Below are 12,526 nucleotides of genomic sequence, written 5' to 3'. Positions count from 1 at the left end.
TTTTGGTGTGAAACAACATTGGGGAGGAACAATTATTTTTTTATATAAATGAGAAAGGTCCTACCCCTAGGGGCTGATGGGTGGGGCCCCAAAAGGGCAAATTTTCTTAATTTTAGCTTTAAAATCCTACTTCTCCTTCATCCTTGGATGGATTTCATCCATGCTTAATTTGAAACATCATTTGAGAAGTACAATAATATTATATGTAAATGAGATAGGTCCTACCCATAGGGGCAGAGGGGCGGGGCCAAAAAAGGGTAAACTTTCTTAATTTAATCTTTAAAATCCCACTCCTCCTTCATTCTTGTATGGATTTCATCCATATTTGGTATGAAACATCATTAGGAAAAGACAATCATGTCATGGCGCGGCGTCCGGCGTCCGTCGTCCGTCGTCCGTCCGTCCGTCCGTCCGTCCGTCTGTCCGTCCGTCCGTCTGTCCGTCAACATTTCCTTTAAATCGCTACTAGTCATAGAGTTCTGCATGGATTGTAACCAAATTTGGTCACAAGCATCCTTGGGGAAGGGGAACAGAAATTGTATAGATTTTGGCTCTGGTCCCCCGGGGGCAGGAGGGGCGGGGCCCAATAGGGGAAATAGAGGTAAATCCTATAAATCGCTACTTGTCCTAGAGTTCTGCATGGATTGTAACCAAATTTGGCCACAAACATCCTTGGGGGAAGGGGAACAGAACTTGTATAAATTTTGGCTCTGGTCCCCCGGGGGCAGGAGGGGCGGGGCCCAATAGGGGAAATAGAGGTTAATCATTTAAATCGCTACTCGTCATAGAGTTCTGAATGGAATGTAACCAAATTTGGCCACAAACATCCTTGGGGGAAGGGGAACAGAACTTGTATAAATTTTGGCTCTGGCCCTCTGGGGGCAGGAGGGGTGGGGCCCAATAGGGGAAATAGAGGTAAATCCTTTAAATCGCTACTAGTCATAGAGTTCTGCATGGATTGTAACCAAATTTGGCCACAAACATCCTTGGGGGAAGGGGAACAGAACTTGTATAAATTTTGGCTCTGGCCCACCGGGGCAGAACGGTTGAGGCCCAATAGGGGAAATAGAGGTAAATCCTATAAATCGCTACTTGTCCTAGAGTTTTGCTTGGATTGTGACCAAATTTGGCCATAAACATCCTTGGGGGAAGGGGAACAGAACTTGTATAAATTTTGGCTCTGACCCCCTGGGGGCAGGAGGGATGGGGCCCAATAGGGGATTTAGAGGTTAATATTAAAATTCCTTCAGAAAAGAAACAATGAACTTGTATTCAGAACATTTCTTGGCATTCAAACCAGGTGAGCGATACAGGCCCTGTGGGCCTCTTGTTTATATAAATGAGTCTGCTCCGACCCCTAAAGGCTGAGGGATGGTGTCCCAAAAGTAGGAAAATTTTTTAATTTTAGTTTTAAATTCCTACTCCTCCTTAACATTTGAGTGGATTTCATCCATATTTGGTGTAAAATATCATTGGCATAGGGCAATCATATTTTATATAAATGAGCTTGCTCCAACCCCTAGGGACTTAGGAGTTGGGTCCCAAAAGGGGAAATTTTCTTAATTTTAGATTTAAAATCCTACTCCTCCTCAACTCTTGAGTGGATTTCATCCATATTTGGTGTGAAACATCATTAGGGAAGGACAATCATATATTATATAATAATTTTAGTATTCCAAGATGGCGGGTGGCCCACTTCCTGTTTTCATTTTTCAGTCTCTGATCTCAATGAAAATTGGCCTATATGGGTTTTAAGGGATTGCGAACAACATGCAAACATTTTCATAAAGATTTTGGTATTCCAAGATGGCCGCTGGTTCACTTCTTGTTTTCAGGTTTCGGTCCCCGATCTCAAATGAAAATTGGTCTATAGAGATTTTAAGGGATGGCGAACAACATGCAAATATTTTCGTAAAGATTTTTGTATTCCAAGATGGTTGCGAGCCCACGTCCTGTTTTCAGGTTTCGGTCCCTGATCTCAACAAAACTTATTCTGTAAAGTTTTTAAGGGATGGCAAACAACATGCAAACATTTTGGTAAAGATTTTGATATTCCAAGATGGCCGCTGGGCCAACTTCCTGTTTTTATATTTCGGTCTCTGATTTCAATGAAATTCAGTATAAAGGGTTATAAAGGGATGCTTATCTGTATGATAAAAATTTTGAAAGGTTGTTTCTGGGCAAACCTCAGTGTCCGTTGCAATGAGTGCATGTACTTGTTTTAGCTTTAAAATCCTACTCCTCCTTAACCCTGGAGTGGATTTCATCCATATTTTGTGTAAAAGATCGTAGAGGAAGGACTGTCATATTTTATATAAGGAAGTTAGTTCAGATCCCTGGGGACATTATTTGTGTTAATTAGACATACATATACATGATTAAACACCAATTACTTTTCAAATGATGATTATCATTTATGCTCTGTCGGCGGTGGAGCATCTTTGATAATTTGATAATAAATCTACTAATTTTGATCAACGTGAACTTGATTTTGACCGGAAGTTGCGAAATTCAGTAGACCAGAAAAAATGTGTTTACAGTAAATAATATATGAAAATACGAAATCAGATTTTAAAATATGTTAGAATTAAAGGAAATCGCCATAGTCTGCAACAACTTGTGAAATAAATCTATTTGTTAAGATATATGATATTTCAATCAACAATGTATTTTTAATGTAATGCTCAGTCATTTTTACTCGGTAACCCTGTACTATTGAATTGACGCCGTTTGTTTGCTTTCTCTCCGCAGGACAGCCATGTCGATGAAATGAGCAGGTAGGTTCTTTGAAAGTCATTACCATAACACATAATACCTATTCTCACCACCTACTTTCACCCCTGGGAGTGGATTTTCAGATGGAACAGCGCGTACTTACCTCAACTTTCAACACATATCCAGAGTGTTTGAATGGGAATCGTGATTAATTGATCCCTACTTAATATTACATAAAAATGCATACAGGCTAAGTCGTATTCAGGCCACTTTAATGTTTATAGATTGATTGAAGAGATCACATTAAAATAACCTTTTTTTAATTTGACCAATACGTTTTTGTGAAACTATTATGTTAAAAAATATGACCTTGACTACATGGTTTATGAATAGCTGCAACATAAATGATTATGCAGGCTAGCATATTTTCAATAATTTCAATACTGAAACTTAGTTAAATGAACACTTTTATTTCAAAGGAAGAGCTATTACATTGTGAAGACACAATAAAAGTTCCAAACATCCATCACTTCTTGCAATAAAATTAATACGAAGAAATGTTATAAAAATAATCTCATTGGTATGTAATAATCCTGAAATGGTTCCACAAGGGGCAAATGATAGACGCAATATTAGCTTTGTATTGGTAAATTTTATTGAAATAATGGAATTGCAGATGCCAACTTGAACTTACAAATGGACCTTTTACGGTTTCATCCTATGTAAAGATGGTATGTATTTTATTTGTAGGATATCTATAATTGATGGGCATGACGATGTTGTGTGTTGTAAATCCTTCAGTTGTTTTGCTTCGGTTTTCAAAGATTTCTTTAGTCTTCATTTATAAACAAGTTAACGTATTACATGTTTTGTATCAATAAACCAAACTGTAAACAAGTCACAGAACACACAAAGCGAGAAATAAAAGTGTTTCTGTGAACACTCTTTTAGTACTTATTTGATTATACTATACACCGTCGATAAATGACGGGTAGAGTATTGTAACGCCTGTCTGTCTTTTTCCATTTCTTCTCAGTCGTACTTATTATGCATAACCCCCTCCCCTCAATGATAGTCAACTAACACGCGATATTTAACAAGACTGCGGGAAAAATAATACGACCCACGTTATGAAAATTTAATTTATTTTATTGTTTAGAAGGCGATGATAAATGTGGTACTATCGGCAATCTAATAAATTATGCGGACCTAAAAAAATGTGAACATTGTTTTACGCTGCCATTTTAGAAATAATAGCCGTGACGGAAAGGTATTGAACGTTTAGTAAATCTTCGGTCATTCTTGATAAATATAACATATTGTTAACATGGTTTTCCTTCTAGTCATGTCGGGGTACTACAGTGTCTGAAAGTGACTGAATTTTCCATAGACAATCGGTCTACAGAGAAAGAAAATTCTATAGCCCCAACCATTTTTTCATAGACCTGTTTTAATATCACATATATGTATATGCTATAGCACCAAAAACCAATGGAAATTGCTAAATTTACATACAGATTTTTCATACCGAATTTAATCTTCATCCTTGTTAAGCATTTCACTTAATATAGATCGAAATCAGAATTTGTCCAGGAATGCAGAATAAAAGAATTTTATGTAAAATTTACATAGCCAATAGGACCATCATGATTTTACATAGACTTGGTTCACGCATTGATACATCATAGTTATACATTTAAACTCCCTGTGTCTGAAAAGCTTGTACACAAATATCGGGCAGATACATGATGTAGTGGTATTTAGAACCTTTTTGTACTAACATTGTTTTGAATACAAATTATACTACAAGAAAATATCATCGAATGTGATTTATTTGCTTTAAATAGTAAATAAATAAAGTAAATAAATAAATTATAATTGTTGAATAGTAGGAAGGCACGATGTAATAGGCGTAACAGTTAACATGGCCACTGTAGGTGTAACTAGGTAAATGGATACGTGGACTAATATTGATATAACTTAATTGACCAGCGAATGTTATATGTTGTACGGAAATACAACCTCACAACACATTATGGAACGTGAAACTCCTACCGTTTATACTAAGGGCAATGATGTGTCAGCTTGAATTTCGTAATGCGTAATAGATACATAAGCTGACTATGCAAAGATGACAATGCATTGTAATTATAAGTTTCTTATAATTGTTATTGTAAAAAAGATATTGCGATCGTCTTTTGTGTGTGTATAAAAAATAATTACGTTGACATATTATCAATTAACGATAATAATGTACAGGAAAGGTATATTACTGCAATTACTTACCTGCATACTAGTATGCGAATATGGGACTACGAAAAATAAATTACCACATGAATATAGACAAAGAGTAAATATATCATCGCCATCAACATTGCTTTGGGATAGGTTAATTACAGAGATATTCAAATATAAGACCTGTTTGAATGATATATCGGGGCGTGATGATTGCTGTGAATGTGGCGATGATTATTATAATCAATAGATGTATCATAAATCGATAGATAAAGTCAACTAAACACATAAAATACAGATAATTGGTTTTAATATTTCATTCCAGAAAAACGGACGTGCATGCTATTTCGATTGTGGAAGTTGTGTTTTTGTGTTTCATATATTTTATTTTATCATTTCATGCTAGATTGGTGACCGAGAGGGAAAAACAACTAGTAGCATCAAAAAAGTACACAGAACTTGTGCATGAACAAAAAGAACTTGATCGTAAAATTGATAAAAAGGTATGCATAGCGACTTCTATATGTCATTGTAATGTTGTCATAATTGTCTCCTTTATCAATTTAGCTAAATATTGATTCGACTGAGTAGAGCTGGTTTGCCCTATCAATATTTCAACACCTGAATGTGAAGATGATAATTCATAATCTGACATAATGCTATGTTATTGAACTGCAGAAAAGATATACATTTGTATTATATAACATGAAGTTTCCGTTGTGTAGAAATTGACTTGGTTGCTATGTATCCACGAAAATACAATCAACAAATCGTTTTTATATATCATTATTGTTATCTTTGTTTCATGAGCTAGCTCTGAACATATCAACCCACGAAATTATTTGAAACCGCGAAAGAAAGAACGAATAAGTCATGTCCTGTACCTTTCTCTTAATTCCAAAGTCACCTGTATGTATGAGAGGAACTTATTTTGTTATTATTATGTTCTTATTGTTTCTTTGTGTTGGTTTCTGTTTTATTAGTCAGTAGAGGATGCTTTTGCTTGAGCAGTGTAACACGTATACAAAATACCCGTTTTATTTTTCTGTTTGCTGGAAAGCATTGTTAGGCATGCCACCACGAACGACCAATCCTTTGTTTAAAGCTAAATCTTATTAGCAGGAAACGTAGTGAATAACAGATTCAAGCAAAACAGTTACGATACGAATCCTTGTAACTGACATTCTTCATGGGTCCTGGTGAACTATTTCCTTTTCAAAATTAATTTCATATCTAGAGTGTCAAAATTAAGATGTGATATCAAATTGCCTTAGATAGTAATCAGTATTACATCTGCGTTTATCAGCGTTTGCTAATTAATAGGTACATTTGTTAGATATTTGATAATGCCCCAGTTTAAGCCCTTCTGGTAACCAACAATTACAGGTATAACGTTTCATAAACAGTCAGGTAGGGGGCATGATATGGCAGTGTGTTAATGAAGAGACCCATTATGCGTTAAGTACACTATGGTTTCAATGAATATACTTTGGTACAATTTTATCGGAGATGTGTCACTCCGTTGGTATAGTCAATGGGCGTCACTCCTAATTACGGCAATGATAGTAACTTTATGGCTTTGTAGTCTGAGCATGCGCATTCTTTATAATTTATTGTGTTCCTTTAACTTTTTCGATGTTATCGGCCGGTTTGGAATTATGAATCCTAAAGGTATCGTGTATATACTGAGACTGTATCTACGATATATTAGTAAACTAAATATTGTATATTTCTCTCTTTCATGTAGTGTAAACCGTAGCTCTTACTACAATAGAGTTGACGTTGTCCAAGCAATGCGATTTGAAATTGCAAATATTTATATCTGCACACATTAATATATTGATTATAGTAAAGCATGATGTAATAATCTTCATGATCACTTAAAAAGTTGGCACAACAAGAGGAAGAGCTTCGAATGGAAGAAGAAAAATTCTATGAGGCTAAAAGGGAGGCAGCTAGAACAGCCAAATTACAGCGGGCCAAGGAAGCAGCGGCTCGTGACAAAAACGCTAACCGGAAGTCAAAGTCGTGGCTAGGGGACGACGAAGGAGAGTGGGAAGTGTACGTTTCTTCATTATTTTGAGAACTGATCGTTAATATAAACATAAACATAACCAAATTTGATTGAGACTCAAATCAACCAATAAATTGAAAATGTTCACGTGATCACAGTGTTAAGTTGTGGGAAAATGTCTGTTTTATACATTATGTTTAATCCTGCAACTGTCCCACATACTGACCGATAACTACTGCCGGATAAACTTGTGCTTTATCCGTCAATACGAAATGCTTTATCCGTTAATACGATCACGTGAATTTGTTCCATATCTGACGGAACTTTTTCTAACTTGACCCAAAACTTGAACCTTCCAGTGAATGAAACGTCATTCAGTCCCGCTAAAACGTGACGTCACATTCACCGAAATGACGTCATTTTTACGATATCGAAAATATCGTATGGCGGTGTCGTCTTTTTCTTGGCTCATGGCAAAGGTATGTATTGTTAAGTAATTCTTTAATGGGTATTTATTGTTATTTGAGTATTTTCATTTCCTTTCAGTGATATATCACACTGAATAGAATATTACGGTTACTGTTTGTGAATGCGCTTATTTATTTCCCACGGCAGTAAAAAGGAGTACACTCTCATTCGGTTAAGTGAATGAATCTTTACCTCCGCATCAAAGAAGCGTCTCGCTTCGAGCGAAACAAAGTAAATAACTGCCAATTTGCTTTCGTTTTGAATGTCATAATGGTTGCAGGATAAACAGAATACACGGTTAGTATCTTACAATACAAGTTTCATTTTGGTGCTCGACACGGAAAGCCGAGATGACTCGGCAAAGCCTCGTCATCTCGACTTTCCTAAGTCTCGCACCAAAATAAACCTTGTATTGTAAGATACTAACCATGTATTCTCTATTTATAATTTATGGTTAACATGTATATACTTTAACATTTATGGTCGTGAAATTGATTGGCGATAAGAAGTTGCTGCTGAGGTTATGTAGATGTATTACAAAGTTTGTTTACTTTTAGGGCTGGAGGAGAAGACGATTTTGAAATGTTTTTGGCCAGCGTTAAGGCTAGATCTTATAAAGCAACGGCGCATTTACGTCATGGTAAACACTCATATTATTTTAATTATTTGGATATAAGTACAAGGAATAAATATTTCAAATACTAAAGTGACATAGTATCCAGATTCAATATAATTTTCGTTAGTATCAGTACGTCATTAATGTGAATCCCGTTGTCTGCTAGGCAAATTTTACTTTGAATTTTATTTTATGATTGACACATTTATTTTAATGCTTACTGTACACAAATAAAGAAGTAGTGTCTTGTAAGGTAAAAAAATACCTTAACTACATACGTTTTTTACTTGAAAATCAGGATCAGCCGACGGTCAAAGCTCTAATAGTTCAGGGACAACGCAGACGAGAGACCGGTCTCATACAGAAGGCTCCTCTCTAGACCTGGAGTGGGAACACGAGGAAGGTTCGTTGATCTTAATTAGCGCTACTATTGACAGTATATTGTGGTTGAATAAGGCTACCTTTACTATTTACAGTATATTTTGGTTAAATAAGGCGCTACCTATATAATGTCGACCGTAGACTTTCACTTTCAAGAAGAAGTAAACAACTTAAACTCCCTTTACTGACTGAAATAAACATACAAACATACCACAGCCTGCCAATTTACTCATTACGCGAATAAGGGAGCGGTCGTTAATATACATTTAAAGAACAGTACCTGTGTAAATTACTTTTGATTAATCAAATCTTAAAAACTGTCATGAGAATGTTGGCTCCAAAATGCTTACTATTTTTAGGTCATCTGACCGAAGGTCAGGATGACCTATTGTCATCGTGTTTTGTCCGTCGTCGTGCGCCGTGCGTCGTGCGTAAGACTATTTATACAAAAGCCTACTCCTCCTTCATCCTTGGATGGATTTCATCCATATTTGGTTTGAAACATCATTGGGGAAGGACATTCATATTTTATATAAATGAGCCTGGTCCGACCCCTAGGGTCAGAGGGGCGGGGCCCCAAAAGGGCACATTTTCTTAATTTAAGCTTTAAAATCCTACTCCTCCTTCATCCTTGGATTGATTTCATCCATATTTGGTGTGAAACATTATTGGGGAAGGGCAATCATATTTTATATAAATGAGCCTGGTCCGACCCCTAGGGGCTGAGGGGTGGGGCCCCAAAAGGGCAAATTTTCTTAATTTTAGCTTTAAAATCCTACTCCTCCTTCATCCTTGAATGAATTTCATCCATATTTGGTGTGAAACATTATTGGGGAAGGGCAATTACACTTTATATAAATGAGCCTGGTCCGACCCCTAGGGTCAGAGGGGCGGGGCCCCAAAAGGGCAAATTTTCTTAATTTTAGCTTTAAAATCCTACTCCTCCTTCATCCTTGGATGGATTTCATCCATATTTGTTGTGAAACATTATTGGGGAAGGACAATTATTTTTTTTATATAAATGAGCCTGGTCCAACCACTAGGGGCTGAGAGGTGGGGCCCCAATAGGGCAAATTTTCTTATTAGGTCATCTGACCGAAGGTCAGGATGACCTATTGTCATCGTGTTTCGTCCGTCGTCGTGCGCCGTCCGCCGTGCGCCGTCCGCCGTGCGCCGTGCGTCGTGCGTAAGACTATTTATACAAAAGCCTACTCCTCCTTCATCCTTTGATGGATTTCATCCATATTTGGTTTGAAACATCATTAGGGAAGGACAATCATATTTTATATAAATGAGACTGGTCCGACCCCTAGGGTCAGAGGGGTGGGGCCCCAAAAGGGCAAATTTTCTTAATTTTAGCCTTAAAATCCTACTCCTCCTTCATCCTTGGATGGATTTCATCCATATTTGGTGTGAAACTTCATTAGGGAAGGACAATCATATTTTATATAAATGAGCCTGGTCCGACCCCTAGGGTCAGAGGGGTTGGGTCCCAAAAGGGCAAATTTTCTTAATTTTAGCTTTAAAATCCTACTCCTCCTTCATCCTTGGATGGATTTCATCCATATTTGGTTTGAAACATCATTGGGGAAGGACAATTATATTTTATATAAATGAGCCTGGTCCGACCTCTAGGGGCTGAGATGTGGGGCCCCAAAAGGGCAAATTTTCTTATTTTAGCTTTAAAATCCTACTCCTCCTTCATCCTTGGATGGATTTCATCCATATTTAGTGTGAAACATCATTGGGGAAGGACAATCATATTTTATATAAATGAGCCTGGTCCGACCCCTAGGGGCTGAGATGTGGGGCCCCAAAAGGGCAAATTTTCTTATTTTAGCTTTAAAATCCTACTCCTCCTTCATCCTTGGATGGATTTCATCCATATTTAGTGTGAAACATCATTGGGGAAGGACAATCATATTTTATATAAATGAGCCTGGTCCGACCCCTAGGGGCTTAGGGATGGGGCCCCAAAAGGGCAAACTTTCTTATTTTTAGCTTTAAAATCCTACTCCTCCTTCATCCTTGGATGGATTTCATTTATATTTGGTTTGAAACATCATTGGGGAAGGACAATCATATTTTATATAAATGAGCCTGGTCCGACCCCTAGGGGCTGAGGGGTGGGGCCCCAAAAGGGCAAATTTTCTTATTTTATCTTTAAAATCCTACTCCTTCTTCATCCTTGGATGGATTTCATCCATATTTAGTGTGAAACATCATTGGGCAAGGACAATCATATTTTATATATTTGAGATAGGTCTGACCCCTAGGGGCTGAGGGATGGGGCCCCAAAAGGGCAAATTTTCTTATTTTAAGCTTTAAAATCCTACTCCTCCTTCATCCTTGGATGGATTTCATCCATATTTGGTCTGAAACAGCATTGGGGAAGGACAATCATATTTTATATAAATGAGCCTGGTCCGACCCCTAGGGGCTTAGGGGTGGGGCCCCAAAAGGGCAAATTTTCTTATTTTAGCTTTAAAATCCTAATCCTCCTTCATCCTTGGATGGATTTCATCCATATTTAGTGTGAAACATCATTGGGCAAGGACAATCATATTTTATATAAATGAGCCTGGTCTGACCCCTAGGGGCTGAGGGATGGGGCCCAAAAGGGCAAACTTTCTTATTTTAAGCTTTAAAATCCTACTCCTCCTTCATCCTTGGATGGATTTCATTTATATTTGGTTTGAAACATCATTGGGGAAGGACAATCATATTTTAAATAAATGAGCCTGGTACGACCCCTAGGGGCTGAGATGTGGGGCCCCAAAAGGGCAAATTTTCTTATTTTAGCTTTAAAATCCTACTCCTCCTTCATCCTTGGATGGATTTCATCCATATTTAGTGTGAAACATCATTGGGGAAGGACAATCATATTTTATATAAATGAGCCTGGTCAGACCCCTAGGGGCTGAGGGATGGGGCCCCAAAAGGGCAAACTTTCTTATTTTAAGCTTTAAAATCCTACTCCTCCTTCATCCTTGGATGGATTTCATTTATATTTGGTGTTAAACATCATTGGGGAAGGACAATCATATTTTATATAAAAGAGCCTGGTCTGACCCCTTGGGGCTGAGGGGTGGGGCCCCAAAAGGGCAAATTTTCTTAATTTTATCTGGCCCACTTCCTGTTTTTAGGTTTCAGTCTCTGATCTCAATGAAAATTGGTCTATAGAGGTTTTAATTGATGCCGATCAACGTGAAAACATTTTCGTAAAGATTTTGGTATTCCAAGATGGCTGCTGGCCCACTTCCTGTTTTCGGGGTCAGTCTCCGATCTCAATTGGAAATTGGTCTATAGGGGTTTTAATTGATTCAGAATGGGGAACTTTAGATGATGACAATCATATTTTATAATGGACCAAGCGTAGATCCATGGGGATAGTACGGTGGAGGTCCAAAATGTGAGCTTTATTGAAATTTGGTTTTAAAATCTGACTCCTTATATTGATCCTTGAATGGGTTACAACCATATATGGATGAAGGGCTACCAAGTTTGTTCAACAAATGACATTTACCTATTTCAGAAACTTACATATTCAACTGAGGAGTTCCTTTTATTGTTTATATTAATCGTTAATCACTACTTTATACTGTGACTTTGTTATTTTGTGCCATGAGTCAGATGACCGTTAAGGCCCATGGGCCTCTTGTTAGCTCACCTGAGCGCGGTGTCCGTCGTCCGTCCGTCCGTCAGTCGTCCGTCCGTCAACATTTCCTTTAAATCGCTGCTAGTCATAGAGTTCTGGATGGATTGTAACTAAATTTGGCCAGAAACATCCTTGGGTGAAGGGGAACGGAACTTGTATAAATTTTGGCTCTGAGCCCCCGTGGACAGGAGGGGCGGGTCCAATAGGGGTAATAGAGGTAAAACATATAAATTGCTACTTGTCCTAGAGTTCTGCATGGATTGTAACCAAATTTGGCCAGAAACATCCTTGGGGGAAGGGGAACAGAACTTGAATAAATTTTGGCTCAGACCCCCGTGGACAGGAGGGGCGGGGCCCAATAGGGGTAATAGAGGTAAATCCTGTAAATTGCTACTTGTCCTTGAGTTCTGCATGGATTGTAACCAAATTTGGCCAGAAA

General features: G+C 37.7%; 1 protein-coding gene across 2 annotated transcripts in view; it reads left to right on the top strand.

Annotated features, from left to right (window-relative positions):
- Positions 1–12,526, top strand: part of LOC138322916 (AP-1 complex-associated regulatory protein-like) — a 61,363-nt gene that overhangs the window by 40,125 nt on the left and 8,712 nt on the right. For both annotated transcript variants that reach the window (XM_069267142.1, XM_069267141.1), the window contains exons 4-8: positions 2,752–2,777; positions 5,357–5,453; positions 6,839–7,011; positions 7,990–8,072; positions 8,347–8,451. In XM_069267142.1, coding sequence (XP_069123243.1) covers positions 2,752–2,777; positions 5,357–5,453; positions 6,839–7,011; positions 7,990–8,072; positions 8,347–8,451 — 484 coding nt within the window. The remainder of the gene's footprint in view (positions 1–2,751; positions 2,778–5,356; positions 5,454–6,838; positions 7,012–7,989; positions 8,073–8,346; positions 8,452–12,526) is intronic.

The sequence above is a fragment of the Argopecten irradians genome, chromosome 5, assembly GCF_041381155.1.
Source record: "Argopecten irradians isolate NY chromosome 5, Ai_NY, whole genome shotgun sequence".
In the NCBI taxonomy this organism is placed as follows: Eukaryota; Metazoa; Mollusca; class Bivalvia; order Pectinida; family Pectinidae; genus Argopecten; species Argopecten irradians.
Note: the sequence above shows the minus strand (reverse complement) of the source record. Positions and strands in the feature narration are given on the sequence as shown.